Source organism: Eptatretus burgeri, chromosome 14, assembly GCF_056783735.1.
Source record: "Eptatretus burgeri isolate ZD-2024b chromosome 14, Ebu_testis_v1, whole genome shotgun sequence".
NCBI lineage: Eukaryota > Metazoa > Chordata > Myxini > Myxiniformes > Myxinidae > Eptatretus > Eptatretus burgeri.
The window spans coordinates 2676564-2699956 of NC_140974.1; the positions used below are offsets into that span (position 1 = coordinate 2676564).

General features: G+C 44.8%; 1 protein-coding gene across 1 annotated transcript in view; it reads right to left on the minus strand.

The window, feature by feature from the left end:
* The window catches only part of DPP7 (dipeptidyl peptidase 7), a 35266-nt gene that overhangs the window by 8386 nt on the left and 3487 nt on the right, over positions 1 to 23393 (minus strand). The window contains exons 3-9 of the mRNA XM_085853548.1: positions 17450 to 17613; positions 17236 to 17371; positions 16922 to 17003; positions 9003 to 9169; positions 8487 to 8547; positions 1180 to 1298; positions 131 to 287 (exon numbers count right to left, since the gene is read on the minus strand). Of these exons, the coding sequence (XP_085709674.1) occupies positions 131 to 287; positions 1180 to 1298; positions 8487 to 8547; positions 9003 to 9169; positions 16922 to 17003; positions 17236 to 17371; positions 17450 to 17613 (886 nt within the window). The remainder of the gene's footprint in view (positions 1 to 130; positions 288 to 1179; positions 1299 to 8486; positions 8548 to 9002; positions 9170 to 16921; positions 17004 to 17235; positions 17372 to 17449; positions 17614 to 23393) is intronic.

Sequence of the window (23393 nt, forward strand, 5' to 3'; positions counted from 1 at the left end):
CTAACAAATAAAAACAATGAACATCACAATCCATGGAAAGAATGCCTCTAATCAACAAAATTTACAATGTTCATACATTACACAAGTTTGGTAGGATGGTGTGTGTGTGTGCGCGTGTGTGTTTTCTCACCTGTTCCCCAGTACTGGGTGGCAAGCCAGTCTTGACGAGGTGTGACACCCCATTGTTTTTGACAGTATTGTTCTCGGAGAGCACTTGTAAAGGAGATGACCGGAAACATGTCCGTCTTTCCATTACTCGAGCACAGTAGGTTGATTTCTGTGCATGCCTGTTTTAATATCACATTAAATTGTATCAGTGGCAGATCATTTGGACCCAAATGGCAATAACAGATGGTTTATGAAAATGAATATTGGCACTTTTACCTTGTTTATCATCTCCACCACTGAAGGTGGACAGAAGTTGCTTTCACCCTTCTATTTGGGAGAATCTAGATCTGACAATTTAATTTTTAAGCGATTCTTCTCCGTTGAGAGACAAGGCCAAAATGATATTTCAAAAAGTTGTGGATGGATTCTGACAAAAACTTGGTGGATGAGTTGGGTAATTAACAAGAACAAGCCGATTCGATTTTAGTTCAGGTCTGGATCCAGATCCGGCCTATCGGTGGGATACAAAACGTGAACTGTTCAGCCTGGTGGAGGTATGTGCTCTACCGAGTGTTTTTATAGTTATGTCAATGTCACGTATAATTGCTAGAATCGACAAAATTATATGGGGCTGTTTTATGTGTTGTGGTACAATGATTGTTTTAGCCACAGGAGTCCCAGGAACAAACATTCTCGTCTTCATGGTCATCAGAACAAGATTTTCTTCTATCAAGATGACATCTTGTTCTTTCACTTATATCATGGCTGTGCAATGTGTAGCCACCTCCGGCAGTGGCCTTTGGTCTTGTAAAGGGTGAATTTGAGAAGTGGTTGTATATTTCTATGATTAATATACACTCTTGAATGAATTGAAAAATGGTGCTTGTACTCAGCGATTCACAGGAAGGGTTGACCTATTAGAACTGACCTAATCAGTGTATGAAAGGTGTTAATCACAGAACAGTCCCTTTCTGGGACATACATGCTTCCATCGTACGAGTTAGATTTCTCAAGCCATAACAACAGGTATCTCGGTTGCTGTGTCTGCTGCACAAAATGACACAGGATTACCTGGTAGTCCCAAGCCAAGCTGCCCCAACCCACACCACACCCGGTAGGGTCTGCACAGGGTTTGAAGTCTTCAAATATGTTGTAGCAGTTCTTCGTCCCACTCGAATTGTACATGATTCCTGCAGACAATTTAGAGGATAATTTATACATTCCACTGGAAGTTATCTATGTATGTCAGGGTGAGGGATTGCCGATCCAATTTCATCCTTACTGTACAACTAAAATTGGCCTTGCATCACATTGGCATTGACGAAATAATTAGGAAGTATGGAAGATAAATCAGAATGATTGCATTTGTTAATTTTTTGGAGAAAAAAACGAATCCAGAACATGTGAAAATATAAAGCCGAAAGAAGAAGAGAGATGACACTTTTTGTTTATCATTTTCCACTTTAGCACCATTCCATTATAAAGGAGTGAAAGCCTCGTGGTGCAAGATAACCATCACAACTCAGCTCAAAAACCACAATTGGTCAGAATCAAGCCCCAAAAACTAAATATGTACATAAACAGGTTGCCTGGATTGGTCAAAACCATGATATTGTTACGGATCTGGAAACCATTTGCATCCAACATACAGGTCCCAAAAGTCAGTTATTCCGTTAAGTATGTGTGAGACGGGTCCCTTCCTTTTGTTTAGTAGGATAATTAAATGTATGCGCTGCGACAGCTTAGTTAGGTTAATAAATCGCTTTCTTTTACTTTTACATCCCCCATTGTGATCCACGGTACCATCGTGCTTACGCCCTCGGTTCGCGGGGCACAGCGCACCTTTGCCCGAGACGGATTCCCGAGCATGTTTGAGGTGGCTTCACCACCATTCACCTTCCTCAAACACGCGTGGAGGGGAGGGGCGGCTTTCTCCGGGCATGGCCGAAATCCCGCCCAGGAAGTTTGTGCCCGTAGGATCCTGGCCAATTGGAGGCGGACAGCGAGGTGTTTTTCGCCAAGAGCCCCTCCCCGTGGGGGGAAGATGTATCTCCGAGACTCTCGGAGTGAGTGAGAGAGTTTTCATGGTGGCTGAGAGGAGCTCTGTTGACCCTGCCTATTCCCCACACGAGCCCCGCCACGAGCCACGAGTCTTGCATGAACTCCCGGACCGTGCCCCAACGACCTTAAGCAGGTGCCGCATTACAAAGACTCCCTTCCTTCGACTACCAGGTGCCCACGAACTCTGACCCCCAGCTTGTCTCTCTTCACAGCTGCGAGGGTCAAATAAAGACTCTGGGGTTTCTTTTCTTTTTGTGTGTGTGCGTCTGCGTGTGGGCCCGTCTTTACTAGAACTGTGTAAATGCTTGAATCCTTGTAAATATTCCTTGCATATTCGCATTAAGTCTTGCCTGTGTCTTTTTACTGTTAACTAGTACGTGCCCATAAAAAAATAATAATAATAATAAATAAATAAACCACACAGGCCGTTTCTTCGCTCTCACGTGCCCGTACGTGCGTGACCCGGAAGTTCGATATTATTCGCAGTTATGATTATTCGCAATTTATTTTTAATACCCAATTATTCAATTAGCGCCAACGTATTTTACCTTTTCGCAATGTCGTGGCAAGGAAAAACAAAAAGAGAAGAGAAGAGAGAGAAAAAATTTACTTCCTGGTTCGGAGCATACCAGCACTCTGATGTTCCCGAAATTTATACACCGTCTAATATGAAAACGATCACAACTTGGGCCATTGTGTTTATCTATAAATGCGCACAAGAAATCGAGCAATTATTAGAATACACAAAGTCATCACTCTCCGGAAGCCCGTACGTTGTAACCTGTAATGGGGAACGTGGCTGTGCTTCCCTTCCCCATCGGCCACGCCCACGCAACAATGTGTCTTCCCATTGGTTTGGTAAATAAATGGCCATAACTTGGGAAGCACTTGTCCGATTAATATCAAACCTTGAAAAGGCACATCCTCAGGTCCCCAGCAATATACCTGGCAAGTTTCAATTAGATCGGACCAGAGGTTGTCGAGAAACCGGTCTCTCGCGCGCGCACACACACACACACACACACACACACACACACACACACACACACACACACACACCTGGAATTATAGATAGATAAACCTTTATTAGAAATGTTCCCAGTCCGTTTCTGTCTCTTCTTACATTGGTCCAGCATGGTCCGGGTCTGAGTATAAGCGGGGTTTCATCCCCGGTAATCGGTCTATCATAGCCGGGACGTCCTGGGCAGGCCCCGCTCGACTGCAACAAGCCAAAAAGGTAGGTGGCAAAGCGGTAGTTGGTAGTGTGAATTTACTGGTGCTGGTAGAGTAAATCCGGTTCGACCAGGCGTTCCAAGGGCGTGGATCCCCGGTAGACGAGATTGCGTGGATACTTAGGTACTTTGGCTCGAGACAAATAACCCTACGCCACGTGATCAAGATATTGGCGACCACGGTCGGTTCTGCGAAATCCGGAACAGAATTATCCAGAGCGACGCCCACAATTCCGGGCAGTCTGGTGGAGACGACGCAATTTTCCCCACCTAACAGTCGTTCTTGCCACTGACCCCCAGCACACAACAATATTTAAGGGTTTGCTGTATTCATCAAATTGTGCCTGGGAAAGACGACATTTGCTGTTAAGTTTCCAGACTCCGGATAAAGGGAGTAACAACAACACGAGGAGTGAAAACGCAGTAGTATTGGGGGAACGGAGGGGGGGGGGGGGGGAAGAGAGAGATAGAGATAGAGATAGAGATAGAGATAGAGATAGAGCAAAAACAGGTGTTGGGACTTCTCTCGGGCTGCCACACTGTTTCCAGTGGTGCACATCATTTCAAAAACAACATCCACAGTGAAGGAAGTGATCGGGGGTCTTCTTTATTGGAACCTGTGAGGGTTTAATGACCCTTAGATTCCTTTGCTACAGTGGCTCCTATTCAACCCACTGTGCACTGGTCCAGGGAGGAGATTGAGCTCATCTTATATCTACCCGATGAAGTATTCTTCTCCACTTAACTTGCTCAACTATTTGTTGGAACTGCGTGTTGGACATTGTACCTCTTGTTATCTCAGCAACAACACGAAGTGCTCCTTGTATTCCCTTGATGCTGCCATTTCAAGAAGTCACTCGGCATGTTGACCGGTGCATACTTTGAGCCAATTCGTCCCTGAAACCTCTCCTGTCCAACTAAATCATCCTTTTCAGCTTGGAGTTCCAGTCTTCATCATCTGTGGTACAGTTATAACGGCTGAATCAGGTTCTCCATCCTTCAGGAATTCACATTCTGAGTACATTGAACGTGACTAATCAGGAGGCCTGCAGGAGGCCTAAGGTCATTGTTGCTTCATTCTCGGTTTTTCTTTTGAAGAAATTAGTAACTTTTTGGAAACCTTCATGTAATTCCTTCTCTGCTTTTAGTTGTTTTTGTTTTTCTGGGCACCTTGAATAATATTGTTTCACTGCTTCTGCCTAATTTTGCCTTGGTGGACCATAAAAAAAAACATCAGCTCGACTGATGATGTGTGCATATGTGGTAATCATTTAAAAATAAATAACTAAATAAATAAATACAACCGACGAATGTGAATGGAATAGCTCAATTGTGAAGGGAAGATCAACATCTGGAACCAGTTGTTGTTTGAATTTTTTCCCATCAGAGAAAATTGAAATCCAGTCGATGAAAACTCAGATTTTTCATTCCATACACTTGGTGATGTAATTGACAGATTCTTCAGTAGGACATACAGTATATTACCTCCACCAGCATATGCCCCCTGCCCCCCCCCCCGTGTGGGGGGGACGGGCAATTTCACAGGCTGCCCCATAGGTAAGACTGCCCCTGGTGCACTCACTGCGGTGCTCTGAGGTCGATAGGTAACGTACGATAACCCTTCAATCCTCTACACTCCCACAAGCCCAGCCTGAATATTCAGAAATGAACAATCTCTCCATATATCACAATTTTAAAGAACATTTGCTGCCGTTTATCCAAAGAAGCATTAGATATAAAGAATATGGCTAAGAAGGGCCAAGCACAAAATAATTAACATCCATTTTGAAAATGAAAAAAGCTTTTTGTAAAAACATAAAGGTTGTTGATTTGCCACTCGTAGTCGAGCGAATATGTGCATTTTTCAGTGATTGTTCACATATACAAGCAGAAAACTTGCCATAAACATTCACCAGGGTGTATAAAGTAAATTTAGATTACGGAGGCACTTGGGAATTTGGTTTGGTTTCGATACATTGTCCATCGGTGTTTCCAGTGGTGCACATCCCCGGTTCCTATCTTCAGTGCGAGTAGTGGTTAGGAAATAGTCAAAGGAGAGTGGTGATCCCCCTTTATGTTATTCATGGTCACATATCAACATGACCTGATAAAAATCAAAACGGACACCTTGCAGCTTTTATAGGATGGAAACTCAATATTTTGGGATGGCTTCTTTATTCATACCTTTATGAAAATCCATAACAAAGGTGAGAACACATTTTCTGCCAATATTTTTCAAGAATTTTTTTTTATAATGGTAATAGGATCTAATTAATGTGAACACATCATACAAAATATAGACCAACAGCTCTTCATGTCCCCAACAGGTCTTTGTAATAGGCCAAACTGCTCAAAACGTCGATATTTTAGATTATGATTTGTCATAATCCAGGGGATATCAAAATCATTCATAGTGCCTCATGTTCATCCACCACTGATAGATACTACTTCCAGACAAATTTCAGACATTTCAGCGGTGAAGACGAAGATAAATATCGAACATCATGGCCGCCAACAACATGAAATGTTTGTAAAGGAAAGACTCATCAACAATGTTCCCCTTTCAACACCAATAAAGAGCAAATTTCCGTTGATGTCAGCTCCAAATGCACAGAAAACATCTTCGTCAAAGATGCATGTTGCTCGTCTGAAGAGTGACTGTAGCCTCTTCTCCATTCTCTACATCTCTTGCCAAACTAGGGATGGCAACTTTAATAAATTATTTCAGCATGAGAATCAACCCTGTCCACTATCAAGATCTCATATCGGCATGCTGCATCCGTGCTCAAAGTCTGTTCTTCTCCATTGCCAAGAAGAGGCGCCATCCCACGGACAGACGACCGCTTGTCGATGTGACCATTCTAGATGGCACAGCAATTACATACATGTTGAACCCATGGACTCAGAAGACATTTGCTGAACATGCAGATTCCATATTTCTGCATTACTTGGACAAGCAGCTGGAAACTACAAGCAGACAAGACAAATTGTTTTGGATGAGTACAAAATGACAGTCTGAAAGAAAGTGCAAGGAAGAGGAGAGGATGCAATGAAAGATGACTGGTGGAAGCAAACTTATTTGTTGCACACAATTGGCAGGATTTTCTTTGAAGTGACAGAAACAAAAAAGAAAGATCTGTTGAAATCCTTCACTACAGACACCAACAATGTAATCATAAGCACCTTAGGTGATGAAGTTGTCTGCAATCAAGATGACAATTTGTCTTGCTTTAGACCATGTGATCAGGAAGATGCTGACATGTCAGATGCTATAAAGAAGAGAAGCAAAAAAAACCCCATAAATCCTTTTAAGGAGTGCAGACACTACTGATGTGTTATCAACAGCCAAAACCATCAAGTACTCAAGATACTGAGGGTCACATTTGGTACTGAGAACACATTTCCATTGTTGCCATTCATGAAATTGTTGCAGCTTCAGGACCAGAGAAAGCTGCTCCACAGTCTGACCATTCAACAGAATCAGGAAGAACGCAGGTGTGGAAGTCATTAGATATCACAGAAACATTCCTTGTTCTTTCAAGTGCCCCCAACAATATCTCAGAAATGAATTTTGCATGAATTGAGAGATTTGTTCTCCTATTGTATGATAGGACAAGTGACCTGGTGGGTGTCAATCACGCAAGGAAACGGCAACAGAAAACATCCCTCACATGCAGCACTGCAGGAACATGTCAAAAGGGCTGTGGATCAAGGCAGACGCGTTTGGGGACAGTGAATCAACGGCTCCCCCGAGTTGCCTCATCCATTAAGCTGGGCTTGGAGGAGATTCATCCGAACAATGGGATCCATTTATGGGCAGCACTTCCAGCAGCATCCCAAAATTGTCAAGAGTTGCTTAGATGTGGTGCACCAGAAAGGGTGCAGAAACACGTACGTGCAGGTGTGTTAAGGCAGCACTCAACTGCACAGCACTCTGCAAGTGTGGGAGAGATCGACATCAGGATCAACTGTTTTTTCACGTTTGAGGGATCGGTGAGGAGTGAATTGTGTGTGCAGCATGTACCATGATGATGTATGTGAAACCGATCACAATAATTGGACGTGAAGAACGTAAACATCAGCAGCATGGTGATGCAGTTTCCAGTCCACTTTTACCGGTGTGTGAAGAGCATGAAATGTACGAATACTTTTGCCTTTTTCAAATACATGTGACATTTATAAGATAATTGCTTGAATCAATTATATCAATGTTGAATCTTGGGAATTTGAATGCATTTGGTCAAAATGTTAATTTTACTACTTCCACCACTGATGTTACAAGGTCAGGTGAGCTAAATTCAACAATTGATTTAAAAGTTCATTCAGAGTTAATAAATACAGGATGTACGTAGTGCAGAGTTCATTCGATTGATAATTAACTATATCTTATTCTGCTGAAACTTTACTTCAAAAGAACAGCACCATTTTCTTTCAAACGGATCATCTCGCTTTGCTAGCGACAGGTGAGCCAATTACAGGTAAGTTATGCTCAAAATAACACACAGTCATGTTACACAAATCTCTTCGACCATAACAAAGTTGAGGACATGTTTGGGGACAGTGAATCAACGGCTCCCCCGAGTTGCCTCATCCATTAAGCTGGGCTTCGAGGAGATTCATCTGAACAATGGGATCCATTTATGGACAGCACTTCCAGCAGCATCCCAAAGTTGTCAAGAGTTGCATCTTCGTGATCTCATGTTATGGATTTTCATAAAAGCTTCATTTGGACCTAGTAGTTTGATATCCTGTGCTGTAATCTGGATGTTAGAAAACCCTTCAATACCAAATGGTAAAATTAATGACCCCCTTGTGCTGATTATTATTATTATTAAAAAAAAAACTTTTTTTAAAGATTCCTCCATAATCTGGATTTTCTTCGAGTGGGGTTGTCTCCATTCCTGCCAAATTTCATGCTTGTAACATGAAGTGCACAATTATTTAACTCATCCACTGGGCCATTATCATTATTATTATTATTATTATTATTATTATTATGCCTGCTTTTCAAAGTCAACCATGATATTCAAGCACTTCAGAGGCCTTGTTCAACTTTAGAAATGAAGACCAAATATCCAAACGTACCTGCAGCATCCCGGAGACCAGTCAAAGGATCATCGCTCTTCAGAAGAATGTCACAGGCCACCTGTAGGAATAACCTCTCCATTAGTCAACTTCACAAGGGGCTATGCTGATCACACAAGCTGCAGATACTCTTCACACATAATACAGCAACTACAATGAACATGTCATTGAATGCATCGATAGTTTTCCTCAGACAGAAAAATTACCAAATTTATATCGACATTGTTGACCTTGCATTCTGTTCAAGCTCCAAGTTGATGAACCCCAAAGAACAAAACAGCTGCGCTTGGGCACCTTCCCAGTTAACTACTCATGTAATACAAGTGTTCACCTCCAGGGGTATGAGAAGTACTTTACTGGAGATTTGCACTTGAGAACAGGAAGAATCATAAGTGGCTCGAGTAAGTTTCTTGTTTCAGGAAAAACAGCAACATTAAATGGAACCAAGTACGTAATTTAATCTGGGGAACAAATCAGGGGTAGTGAAAGAAAACCCCAAAAAGCCCGAGCACTTGCATTGACAGGGTTGGCAGGCATTGGTGACATGAAGGTGGTCTTGTAAGGGTAATCCATCATGGCCAATACTGTAAAGGCATTACGAATCCACCCTTCCAAGTAAGGCAGATCATTGGAGCTGTTCAAGTCTCCACATAGGCGCATCTTGCTGGACAAAGCCACCCACTCTATTGTTGCAAAACAAGAAAAATTAAAGAAAAAGAGCAGATGAAGAGCAATTGTATAATCAGGAGTTAAATAATTTGCAGAAACAAATACAAACCAGTAACTAGAATTGCACTTGGCAGAACACGCACCTCCGCCAGGCTGAACAGTTTACATTTAGTATCTCACCGATAGGCCGGATCTGAATCCAGATGTTAACCAAAATCGAATCGGCTTGTTCTCGGCACCAAACCAACTCGTCCATATAGTTTCGACATATCGTGCGACATATAGTTTTTGGCCCCATCTCTCAATGGTGAAGAATCACTTTAAAAAAAAAAAAATATTATATATATATATTAAAAATTATTGTATCCGGATCTGGATCTTCACCAAAATCGAATCAATTTGTCTGTCACACATCCAACCTGTCCAGTAATGTTTGGCCAAATCCATTCATAATTTTCACATGTCCTGCTCACAAGCAGGCAGGGGTGAAAATAATCTCCGTGCACCTTCGGTGGCAGATGGTAATTTACATTTCATTAAAATCAATAAATAATAATAATAAAAAATCAATTAAATTAAATCACATTACAAATGTATGGTAGTGGAATTGCTCGTTCTTTCTTGCAAATAAACGTTTAATTTTTACTCCTTCCATTGTACTTATTCAACCTCAATGCAGTCGTGTTAAACTAAATAAATAAATAAAACAAAAAAGTTCACACAAAGTTCACTATACAGCTGAGAGCAAAGGAAGCACATTACTTGGTATTTGTGAAATGATTGTCAAATGAACACACGTATCGATTTCCATTATCAACCCATGGAAGAAGTTCAGTCTGTCAAACTTCTCGGCCTCACTATATGTCAAAGCTAACAGGAGATGGGGGATCTCTATCATGCCAAGTCCCATCCCTTGTTGGGAAAACAACTCAGCTTAAGGCTTTCACTGGAGGGGCACGGAAGACCACTTTCCATGATGGGTTGGTGACTCCACTTCATAAATGTCCACTGAATGCTGTGGATTCCAAAACTCTCAACATATTTGAATCTCACAATTTTTTTTTTTTTAAAGCAGAAACAGGGCCTGCTGCTTTCTCATTGTAGACCATTTCATGGTCTCAATTACATACTGCCTCTCCTCAGGTCTTGCTACATCTTCTCTTCAATCCCTCCACCGAAAGTCACTCGGCATCACCTTCACTCCAGGAACTACGTCTTTATAAAAGTCCTAAAATCTCGGCTCGCTTTTCACATACACTCCTTTGTTCCCCTAATATAACTCTTCCTCAGTCTGCCTGGAGCTCAATGGAACACTGCTCTGCTGTCCAAGGCTCATTGGCAGTACACAACCACCTCAGGGCATCTTCAATCCCGACACATTAAAACTTTTTTGTTTTTATCCTCAATAACCATCCCCAACATCTCCCCATCTATTTCTCTCCTTACTCTGAAACCGTCACCCCTGTTCCTGTCACTGTCCATTTTGTTGAAAAACCCTTCATTATCTTAAGATGACAGTAAGGAAGGGGTCTTCACTCAGTTGTAAAAGCCTGCAATGGTCTCGTTAGGAAGGTAGGGGCAGCAAAAACGGTTGATGGGTTCAAATTCGAGTTTGGAACGTACCTAAAAGTGTTGGCGATAGAGGAATACAGGGATATTGGCAGGAATGGTATGTAACTGAAGTCAGGTCAGGTATGGGAGCATGTGACAAAACAGCGCGTCGCTGCGTCCACTTTCCGCCGGTACTCCAGGGGTCTCCGTCTGGCCATCCCCCAGGCAGATGCCAGGCTCATCCCCATCTCCTTGAGATGGTCAACCTGTTGCAACCATGAGGCACGTGGTCGGCCCACTGGCCTCCTCCACTCATGAGACTCCCTCGCTGAGAGAATCTAGTGAGCAGGATCAGCGTCAGGAAAACGAGCCACATGTCCATACAGCCGCAACTGACGCTCACGGACTATGCAGGTAACAAATCTCATCCGAGTCTCTCTCAGCAACCGCTCGTTGGACACAAAATCCGACCAGCGATAGCCAAGGATTCTCCGAAGAGACCTGGTACCAAAGGAATTAAGTCTCCGTCTCAGATCCTTGGTCAGAGTCCAAGTCTCGCACCCATAGAGCAAGACTGGAAGTACCAAGGACCTGAAGACTCGGACTTTCGTCCTCCCGCACAGGTACCGGCAGCGCCACACCCCATGATCCAGTGAATCCATGACTCCCCAGGCCCGACCCAGACGTCTATTGACCTCTGACTCACAGCCAGCAGAGACATGAATATCACTGCCAAGGTAAGTGAATCTCTCCACGACCTCAACATCCTCACCACAAACAGACACAGACAGGACAGCAGCATCCAAGATGTCACCGAAAGCCTGGATCTTAGTTTTGACCCAAGAAACCCGTAACCCCAGCGGCTCCGACTCCTCATTCAGCACCTCGAGGGCCCCCAAGAGGATGTCTAAAGTCTCCGCAAAGATGACTGCATCATCTGCAAAATCAAGGTCCGAGATCTTGACATTCCCAAACGATGCACTGCAACTTGATCTCTCCGACATCCTCCCTAAAATCCAGTCCATACAAGTGCTGAAAAGTGTGGGGGCAAGTACGCATCCCTGACGAACTCCAGTAACAACTGGAAATAAGTCAGAGATGGTACCACCACACTTCACAGCACTCTCAGTACCAGAGTAGAGTTCAGACATCAGATCGATCAGTTTTGGTGGCACCCCACGAAGACCAAGAATCCTCCAGAGGACATCCCGATTCACTGAATCGAACGCTTTACAGAGATCAACATAGGCTGCAAGCAGCCCCTGCCGAAACTCTTCTGCGTTCGGTGAGGACACGAAGTGCAAGGATACGGTCAATCGTTGACCTCTTTGGTGTAAAGCCTGACTGCTCTGGACGCTGGTGCTCAAGCAGATGGTGGCGAACCCTATCAAGAATTATCCGAGCAAAGACCTTGCCCGGCACTGAGAGCAGCGTCACCCCTCGGTAGTTGTTGCAGTCTTGGCGATCACCCTTCCCTTTCCAGAGAGGGACAACAAGGCCCCTCTTCCAGTCAGTTGGGATGATGCCTGTGTTCCAGGCAGAGCACAAAAGTGCATGCAACGACACGAGTGCAGCATTTCCACCAGCCTTGAGAAGTTCGGCGTGGATGCCACAGATCCCTGGAGCTTTGCCCCGTTTCAAATGGTTCATCGCAGCCCGTGTTTCCACAAGCGAAGGTGGACCACAGTTGATTCGAGCATCAGCAACAGGGATTGTAACACCCTTGACGTCCAACTCGACAGCTGGGGGATCAGCCTGGTACAACCGCTCAAAGTAACCGGCCCAGCGGGCCTTCACTTCAGACTCCTCTGTCAAGAGCCTACCACTCTCTGCTCGAACTGCAGTGCTCCGAGGGATGGGCTTGGATGAACGTAATGCGCGAATTCCCCTGTAAGCGGGACGAGAATCACCTGTCCACAGGTGATGCTCTACCCCCTCACAGATTCCTCGCACATAGGCCTCCTTGTCCACCCTCAGTGCACGTACAGTTTTACGCCTCAGCTCCCTGAACAGCTCAGCTCTGCCATTCAGCCTGGCCCTGCGACTCTGGTCAATGGTATCCAGTGTCCCTTGAGAGACAAAATTCTTCTTTGCCCTGCGGTGAGCTCCAAGGCATCCACCGGCAACATCAAGGACGGTGGTCTTGAAGGTGCTCCACAACTCTTCAGGACCCCCCAAAGCACCCAGACCCCCCAAGTGTCCACTCAGCCTGTTCGCAAACTCCTCAGCGACTCTCTCATCCCTGAGCTTGGCAACATCCAGCCAAGGCTGGGATGGTACCATTCTCCAGGATTTAAGGTGCAGCTTTAGAGTTGCTACAACAAGTCTGTGGTCAGTATTGAGGAACTGAGCACTCCGGTAGACCCTGCAGTTCTGGATCATCCTCCAACGACCGTCAATGAGGAGATGGTCAATCTCCTTTGCCACACCGCCAGCGTTGGAATACCAAGTCCAGCGATGAGCTTGTGGGCGCTGAAACCATGAACCAGCCACCCTAAGTCCATGACTTCTTGCAAAGTCAAGGAACTTGGTGCTATTCTGGTTCATAGTTCCTGACCCATGGGGACCAACACACACCTCATAACCATCCCTATCAGTTCCAGTCGATGCATTGAAATCCCCCAAGACTAGAAGTGCATCTCGTCTGGGGCACTGATCAACCACAGACTCGAGCGTGGCGTAGAATGCATTCTTCACGGTGAGATCACTCGCCTCAGTCGGAGCATAAACAGAGACCAGGGAAATGCCACCTAAGGAGTGACGAATCCTTAATCTCATAATACGCTCGTTGACCGGTGTTACCTCAATTATCATTGGGGTCAGCTTATTGGACACAGCTACAGCAACTCCTTGGGTATGGTAACCATCAGAGCGACCAGACCAATAGTAGGTGTAACCACCCACCATTATCTCACCGCAATCCGGTCTCCGAACCTCAGAGAGTGCTGCAATCCCAATGTCCAAACGCTTGAGCTCAGATGATAACAGAGACAGGTGATCATCCTCTCTTAGGGATAGGACATTTCAGGCACCCACCCAAAGGGACCGCCTCAGGTTAACCCAAGGAGACCGCCGTCTGGTGGACGACACCTCAGCACCACTCCGACACACTCTCCCGCAATCTGACCCAGGGATGTTACCCCGTGGTTTCCCTCCTATCAAAGATTGGGGGTCCCGAAGGCTTTGCCCCAATCCCGTCATCCGGTGAGCTGCCCTGCGAAGGGAAGCTGCACAGGAGGTACTCCCACGGAGTGGGTTTTCAGATTTTTTTGCGTTTTGCAGAATGAAGGGTTTTCCGGTGGCCGGAGTGCAAATCCTGCCACCAACCTCCTAATAAGAAGTGACCCAACTGCAGGAGGACGTCCGCAGACACAGTTGGGCACTAGATATGGATGGCCGTTGGCTCACAAGGAGCTCCTCCGCCTAACTGAAGTATGGATGGGTTATTCCTTTTTTGTGTTCAAAGTTGAAGCTCATGGAAGAGCTAGAACATATAATGTATCAGGAACCAACAGAAGAAAATAAACAGTAGAAAGAGAGGGGGGAGAACAACAGTAGAAAGAGAGGGGGGAGAACAGTAGAAAAGAGGGACAGAATGGAGGAAGATGGAAAAATAACGGATGAAGGGAGCGATGGATGAGGGGAAGAATGAAGGGCAGGAAAGCATGAGATGCGAGTCAGTAACCCAACACTAAAAAAGGGATGCCCCCAGGGTGTGTTGTTGAATATCCTTGTGCAATCAAAGTGAACAAATCAGAAGTAGGGAAAGCCAGAGATGGATTGTGTAAAGCAGTGTTTGTCCAGTGCGTCCAGGGAAACTCAGCGACTTGTCAGCTCTCTGCTGCACCACCATCACCAGCCCGTTTGTTCTCACGGGGTTCATCCTCGCAGGTTCAACATCGACTCTTCAATCTCAACTTCCCCAGGTGCGCAAGCTTCGAGCCCTTGGATTCCCAAGCTTATAAGGTCCCTGGGAGAGGCATGGTATTGGCCTGAACAGCCTCATATGAGCTTGAGCTTTGTTGGTGCTGCCTCCTTACTGGTCCTTTCTGTTTTTTATGCGACGCCCATTGGTCGAGCCCAGCTCCCATGGTGCAGCAGTCAGATGTCTTAGCTGGAGGCTTGCCCATCTTCTGGTGCTGCACTATCATGTTCTTGATTTGAGTCTTGTTGCAGTCGCTGCCCCGCTACCTTGTGATATGAGGTTCTTGGACAATTTAATTTGTAAGTTTGAATGTTAATGTTCGAGTGCTGCAAAGTGTGCATGGATGCGCTACAGAGGTGCGGAAAGAGGGGGTGAGATGGAGGATTTAGATGGGGAGGAATCGCAAAGGGTTTCGAATCTTCGACACAAATAATGCATTTCCCTTTCCACAGATATGAAGGGAGTGGCAACTTAGCTCGACAAAATTACTCCAGATACAACTACGTTAGGGATCCCTTAAGTGTTGGCACATGTTTTGTCCAGGGTCTCTGATAACACATTATATTGTTACGGCTGTGGAAATTCGCATTACACCATGACGGGCCCGTAGGTGAGATATCTCCAAGTGCATGTGTAGTTAGCCCCAAACCCGTTGTCTAGAGGGGATTTATGCGATTCATTTGGGCTGCGACGCTTTGAGTTAGGCGTTTTTCTGTTCTATCTTTATTTTGAACCAATCACGTCTCAACCGCCATCACATAACAACCACCAACCACAACGCCGCTTCACAACAACCACAACCACACCTGCCTCTCAACAGCCACACCATCCTCACCACTCCGCCAGCAACCGTTAACGTCTCCACAAACACAAAAGGGGAACAACAACAACTCCCACCCCGATTTCTCTGGTAAACAAGAATGACGGTTGGAACTCAACTCCCGCCCCGATTTCTCTGGTGGAATGTTCCTCCCCCCCCCCCCCCGCGTGCCACGAAGGGAGGGGTTGGGTGCCGGGGAAATAAAAGGGCGCACGGAGGCGCCGCTGAGTCAGGTCAAAGGAGGTCAGGTCAGGGCGGTCGGTGAGAGTGTCAGTGTCCGTCGGCGGTTCATGGTCTTCTACCCGTCTGGGTCTTGGAGAAGCAGTCCGTAGAGCGACGCGCTCGTTGGAGAGTCCGGACGTCGCGGAGGGGACGCGGACTGGAGGCGTCGCGCGGACCTGCGCGTTCGTACAAGGAGCGCTGGAGAGAGCTCGCCCACCATCGCACCGCGAGGGTGCAGGTAACCTGCAACGGTCTCATGTGACTTGTTCGGTCTGCCAAGTCCCACGCCATAAAGGCCCACGGGCCCCGTCTGCCCCCTTGTCTATGAGGGTGGCTTCTTTCCTTTGTTTTGAGTAAATGTGTGTTGGCGCCGTCTGTAAAGTAGAACTGTATAAGTGTTGCCGTGTGTACGCGTATTCGGTTTAACTCTTGCTTTCGCTTTATATGTGCATTTTGATTATTGTGGCTGTATATACGTGCTTTCCGTGTGCCGCAGAATAAATGTGCATTGTGTTGAACTGTTTTCCCGTTTAGCTTCGTCTCCTTCCTTTTAATTGACCCACCATTCTGCTTCACGTAAAGGGTTCGTAGTGGGCTTAATACGCCCGATAATTAATCGGAACCGTCGAGGCCGACAATAACACCGCTCGGTTATCACTGTAGCACGGAACGGACCGCTTAAGCGGTTCGTGTCTGGAGTCGGCCTGTGGCATGGTGCGATCGCCCGGTTGACCATTCGCGCAGGTACTTAGGTAGATCGAATTTGACGAGCAACCCTATCCTGCGTGGGTAGGCAATTGGCACGATCGTGGTGAGGTTAAACCCCCACCCGTGACTAGCTCCCGGCGTTGGTCCGAGAGGGTCACGACTGAATTGTCCGTCCGGTGGGTGACGTGCCGAGATTCGAGTCACGTGGCCGTCCGCACACCGGTGGGCGCGAATTCGCAACAATATATACAACACACACACACACACACACACACACACACACACACACACACACACACACACACACACACACACACACACACACACACACACACACACACACACACACACACACACACACACACACACACACACACACACACACAATTCCATGCCTGTGCAAGCATAGAAGTCTATAAACTGAGCTTCCTCAACATTATCTCAACAGTAGAGCAAACAAAAAGTAAACAGATGTAAATCGATTTTGGTAAATTACATCAAAACTTCCCAGGCACACCTGCATCGGTCCCATACACTTACGTTGCTTTGACGCCAACGATTTGATTGCTGCAAAACCCGCTCGCACCATATTGGGACATTTGTGGTGGTATCTCTCAAAATCCTGAAATGTACATTCATCAAGGTTTGCACATTTATCTTTCTCTACGAAACACCATTGTACTGCACGTTCAAAGCATCCAGTTTACAAACTTCCTGGTAATTAAAGTAAAAACATCTTTGTTTATATGCATGTGATATGCATAAAAATAAATAAATAATAAAACACCTATTTCTAAGAAATTGGGGACAATTGGGAGGGAGAAGAAAAAAACAACAAAAACAAAGTTGTATACCACGGTCACATCTCGAAAGAACTGAAATTCATCTCCAAGGCCTGCAACGAGGTACAGCGGTGAGCTGGCAGCTAGAGCTCCAGCAACAAGGTTTGGGTACTTCATGCGGAAATACGCACTCAGCATACCACCATAACTACAACCAAAAGAAATTACACATCACCATCTTCTCACCACACAAATACAAAATCATTCTTCCTTTAAGAGACATCACCTGCCACCAAATGCAATAACAGGGCACTTTTCAGCTCCAAGGTCTCTCTGCAAGTGCAGCAGTAGGGTGGCAAAGTCGGCCAAAGTCTGCTCAATGCTCAACAGGCCAACATTTTCCCTTTCAAATGACAGTGTGCCAAAAGGTAATGATGTTCCATAATATCGCTGCAGACAGGGGGGGCATGAGGGGGAGGTGGAGCAATAAACAAGAGAGATGAAACCAGAAGAGTACATACCTCTGCAACACAATGCCTGATCCAGTGGAATGTATCAGGCCCAATAACTTTTTGAAATATCATGCTATACATTGTTTTTGGCCCAATCTCTCAATGGTGAAGAAACACGTTAAAAATTCTAGTAGTCGGATCTGGATCTGGATATTCACCAAAATCTAATCAGTTCGTCCTTGTCACACACCCAACCTGTCCACAACTTTTTTAGATATCCTGCATAAAGACAGACAGAGAGGGGTGAAAACATAACTGCCTTCACCTTCGGTGGCAGAGGTAATAAAGTATCCTGGAAACAAACATGTACAACTTAGACAAGAGGATCAAATTCATAATGCAGTAATTTCAATGACACCCATCCATCAAAATATGTCCGCTTAACGATTTTCAATGGGACGTTTCTTTATTGATCAAATCACCCCGGTAATATGTGCTCGTCCCACTGTTCACTCTTCCACTTCACTGGCATCTTTTGACAGGTGGCAGGGTCTGATTGTCACAAGCAATTGATGTTCTTAGTCTCAATCTCGATGCATTGCCTGCATGTGTTCCACCAGGATTTCGTCAAAACTAAATGCTCACCTCTACTCACCTTGTGGAACAATTATGAGTCGTCTCATGCTTTTCAATCCAATCCTTAAAAAGACTGCAGCACATCTCCTCAGCATCTCCCATAGCTATCACCGAGCTCTTTTAAAACAATTAAACCCACACACCCCTTTAGCCTGCCACAACTGAAGTGCCGAGGTGCATCCGTGTGTGATCATCCACCTGTTTTTTCCTTTGTCCCACGAACATTCACCCTCCATCACTGTGTTCTTCCATGGGGCTCTTCGTTATATTAGAAAAGCCAAAGGTTAACAGATACGTATACCAAACTAGCCAAACAGCACATCAACTCACAAGCAAAAACTCCAGAATTACCCAAAACGGATCTCACAGTGTTGAGGAAACCTTTCAGCTCTTGACGAGTGACTGTTCCCACTGAAAGTTGTGCATTGGAGTCTTGTTTCAATGAAATAAATAAACAAATAATAAAAGACTGAGGAAAAAGCTTCATGTAGAACATACAGAAAACACAGGAATATGAAGCCAGCAGGTTGGAATGGAATTTGGGTCGCGGGAATAGGTGAGGATGAAAAAAAAAAAATGAAAAGAAAAGAAAAAAGAAAAAAAAAACAGATAAACCAATGTCACCCGCAGGGTGACCAGTCTCTTGCCAAAAGGTGACCATGTGTGACTTCTTTAAGGTCACACTGAGGTGAACAGAGCTGCTATCCACCAGGAACAACTCCTTGAGGAATATCTGCCTACGAGAGATTCCGATGAGAATCGTTCTACAGAGTAACCATGAAAAATATGCTTTTGCCTCATAACGTCACCAAATGACGTCATAATGTCTCAAGCTTGACATATCGAGAAAGCACTCATCGAGGTGTTCAATTTGAGGTACTACACGATATGGTTCCTAAAACTTGAAAATTTGACCTTGGGGTCAAATATGTTTGACCTGAGACGCTAACCATGAAGGTCAAGGCCAATCGCCACCAAAAATTAATCAGCTGAGCGCCAGACCATGAACTATATTCCCATGAAGTTTGAAGACGATCCGATCAAAATTACTCAAAAAAATAAGGGTTTCGTCGACTCCCCTGATTTGCGAGAAAGTGACCTTGACCTTTGACCTTGACCTTCAAAATTTTATGCACTGAAAGGGACCTCTATAGGCCTCTGATATGCGAAGTTACAAAAATTTCCAATGACAACTGTGCTCTGCAGAATTTTTTATACGTGATTACAGACAAACAAACAAACAAAAAAAAAAACATATGAAGGTGAAGGCCAATCGCCACCAAAAATTAATCAGCTGAGCGCCAGACCATGAACTATATTCCCATGAAGTTTGAAGACGATCCGATCAAAATTACCCAAAAAATAAGGGTTTTGTCGACTCCCCTGATTTGCGCCAAAGTGACCTTGACCTTTGACCTTCAAAATTTTGTGCACTGAAAGGGACCTCTATAGGCCTCTGATATGCGAAGTTACAAAAATTTCTGATGATAACTGTGCTCTGCAGAATTTTTTTATACGTGATTACAGACAAAAAAAAAACAAAAAAAAAACATACAAGCTGACTAACATATCTTTCAAAACTTCGTTTTGGCAAGATAATAAAACCGACAAAAATCATGAGCAGGGATGAGTTTATCAAATAAAATTTTACAAATCCCATTATTCACTTGTACTATTTACATGATCAGAGAGACAGGGCCTTTAACAGTCCTACGGCGAGAGAGGAGTAATGGGCAATCGTTGAGCACGTTTCTATTTGTTCAAAAGATAAAAACAACGAGAGCGAGAATTGCTTTTCAATAAGTGTCCCCTCTCGATATGATCTCTCACCCCCCCTCCCTCCCCCAGTCCAAAAAGGGCAGAACCCTGAAAAATTGACGAAATATCCTGAAACTCGAACTTGCTCTGTAACTTATCATAATAAAGCCATTCACCAAGTTACATGTGAATATGTTAAAGGGTTTGGAGAAAAAAGGCTTGGAAACCACAGGTGGGACGGACGGAGGTCAGCCAGACAGAGGAAATCGAGTCTCCTCCAGTGAAACAAACAGGGCACTAATAAAGATATCACACCTCCTCATAAAAAAAATATTTCCATATTTCCATTTCAGATTAAATACCCACAACAGATGTCTGAATGCGTAAAGCCTGTTAGTATTCCCATCGGAACCCCTTGTTCATCAATTTAGTTAGTGATGAAAGTGAGACGGCAGGCTTATTAAACAGGTATTTTTCTTCAACTTTTACACAAGAACAGCCAGGAGAATTGCCAATCGCTGAGAGTATCCATCAAGGAGGTGAGGAAGAGCTTTTACAGAAGATCCAGGTCGGAGTGGAGGAGGTAAAGGAACAGCTAGGTAAGCTAAGAGTAGATAAGGCCAGATAATATTCACCCGAGAGTATTGATGGAGGTGGTTGAGCAGGTAAGTGAGATGTTAACGGATATTTTCAATAGCTCACTGGAGTCAGGACAAGGTACCGGAGGATTGGAGAGTAGCAAATGTAACATCATTATTTGAGAAAGGATCCAGAGAAGAATTGGGAAACTATAGACCTGTTAGTTTGACTTCGGTTGTGGGGAAGGTGTTGGAGACATTAATTAAGGACCAGACGAGGAACCATTTAAATAAATACAAACAAATTAAAGGTAGTCAGCATGGATTTACCAAAGGTAGTTCATGTCCAACAAAACTTTTAGAGTTCTATGAAGCAGTGTCTAATTGGGTGGATGAGGAAAGGCAGTGGACATAGTATATCGAGACTTTAAGGCATTTGATAAGGTACCACATTGGAGGTTGTTAACCAAGGTGAGGGCTTGTGGAGTGGCTGGTCAGGTAGATAATTGGATTGTGATATGGCTTAGTGTTAGGAAGCAAAGAGAAGCTGAGAGTGAGAGGATGTCTTGCTGGGAGGTTGTAAGTAGTGGGGTACCTCAGGGATCAGTACTCGGACCATTGCTATTCAATATTTACATCAACGATTTTGGATAATGGGGTAACGAGTAAGCTTTCCAAATTTGTAGATGACACAAAGCTTGGAGGTAAGGTGGATATCAGAGGGGGTGATGATCAGATACAGGAAAGTATTGATACTTGTATCGATTGGGCAGAAGATTGGCAGATGGAGGTTAACCTGAGCAAGGGTAAGGTATTGCGGATGGGAAAGAACAATGAAAATAAAGATTATAGGATGCAAGGGGTAATTTTGAAGCGCATCACACAGGAGAAGGATCTGGGGGTGGTAATAGATATGGGGGGTAAGCAGGCAACTATAGGTAAAGCAAATAGCAGAGATGCCAACTTTTGGAAATCAGAATTAGGGAGGATTTGCAACCGACACCAAATAATGTGCGCTAAGCGCACATCTCGAGCGCGGAGCGCTCGACCCTTGCGGCGGGGTCCAGGGCCCGCCTTAGGGCCCTGGAAGCTCTGGGGTTCTAGACGCTCTCTAGTGCACTCTGAGCCCTATTTTGGAGCATTTAACATGTTAAGAATTCCCACTTTTTGAACAAAAAAAAAGGGGAAAATTGTGCACTTTTTAATGTTACATGTATGTTAATATTAGTAAGTTAGGGGACAATCAAAGATTAACAAAAAGCACAAAAGAAGCAATATTTTTCTTACCTTACTGGCTGGTACTACTGCTGCTTGCTTTTTCCATGGCAGCTTTGCTGAGTGACAGCTGTGTGGCTCTTTTAGCCCTTCTGATTATGTCTTTGCTGTATTCTCTCTGGTAGCAAGGGGTGCTATGAGCTAGTTTTTCAATTAAGAGAGCTTCCAGGGTTTTGACTCAGATTGGGACGAAATTCAGTATGATTCGTCCGTACAAGACTGAGTGCCCGCTCACATGATGCGTTCGAATGAGGAATGACCAAGATTCCCTTCATCACTTTGCTCAAATTAGGATACTTCTTGGCACCAGTGCAGGGATCTGTGAGCTGTGAAATCCGACGCCACTGCTCATCCACTCTCACTGTCTCAGTAGCAATTGTAGCTATGGAGGCGTCTGCCTGGTAGTGAGCGAATTCACTCTCAAGACTGTCTATGTCACTATCACCGCCATTGAACAGACAGGGGAATTTCTTGATGAAAAACTCCACACAGTCAAACCCCACTTCTTGGTGTAGCTTAACATCCAGCACCTGAGCATGCTTGGCTAATTCATCATCTAGCGGCCAGGTTTTGAAGATGTAATTGCAGGCTTTCACATAATATGAGCGAACTGCACTGAAGAAACCTTGGATGTCTGACTCACTCAGAGTGAAGGTGGATTTCTTGAGACTCCTTTGTTCCCTTATATACAGTTTGGCATCGTTCCCAATCATGAGGTCCTCATCATTCTTCTGATGATTTCTGTCAGAGAAGGGTACATTTACCAGAGCAACCGATGACACCGATGGTTTCAAAAACCGTACGAAGATATCTTTCAGAAGACCATTCAATTCTCCGTGCAGGAGATGAATACAGGGTTCGTCTCTTTGGAGCAGAAGATTCCCCTTCTCAAAAAGCTTGTTAGCATATCGAAGGAAGAAACAATAGAGTTTTGTTTGTGGAGACAAGAACATCCTGTTGACACGTTTTTCCTCTAGATTCCTGCACAGTGTTTGAGGAAGATGCGCTTTTAGTTGTAGAACTCGTAGTACACTTAGCCGCAGGGCGATCACACGTGCGTTTACTGCCAGCAGAAGAGGTCAGACTCGTAGTACCAGATCCAATTTTACGTTTGAGGAGAGAGCTTGAGGTAGGTGCAGCCAAGGAAGAAGACCTCTGATTCGAAGGTTTTGCTGAGCTTCTATCAAGTGATTTGGCAAAAGCAGAACTTAACTTGGGTCCTTCTTTGCCTGTAGATGGGACTATCACAGTCTTTCTCGACTCTGAAGGGATCTGCTTTGTAGATGAACGTGATGAAGGGCCGGTGATGCTACCTGCTCTCAGCATTGGTTTTGGTGCTGTCCCTGCTGTCTTCTTCGCAGCAGATACTGCAGTGGTAGTGGTGAATGCTGCTCCACTAGTGCTTGATCCTGCAGTGCCAGTACTGGCAGTAGATACAGTGCCGTCCTTCTTGCTCGTTGTTACAGTCTTGGCTACAGTTGGTTGCATTTTTCTTCGTACTTCTTCTTTGAAGAAGAGGCGAAGTGGCTCC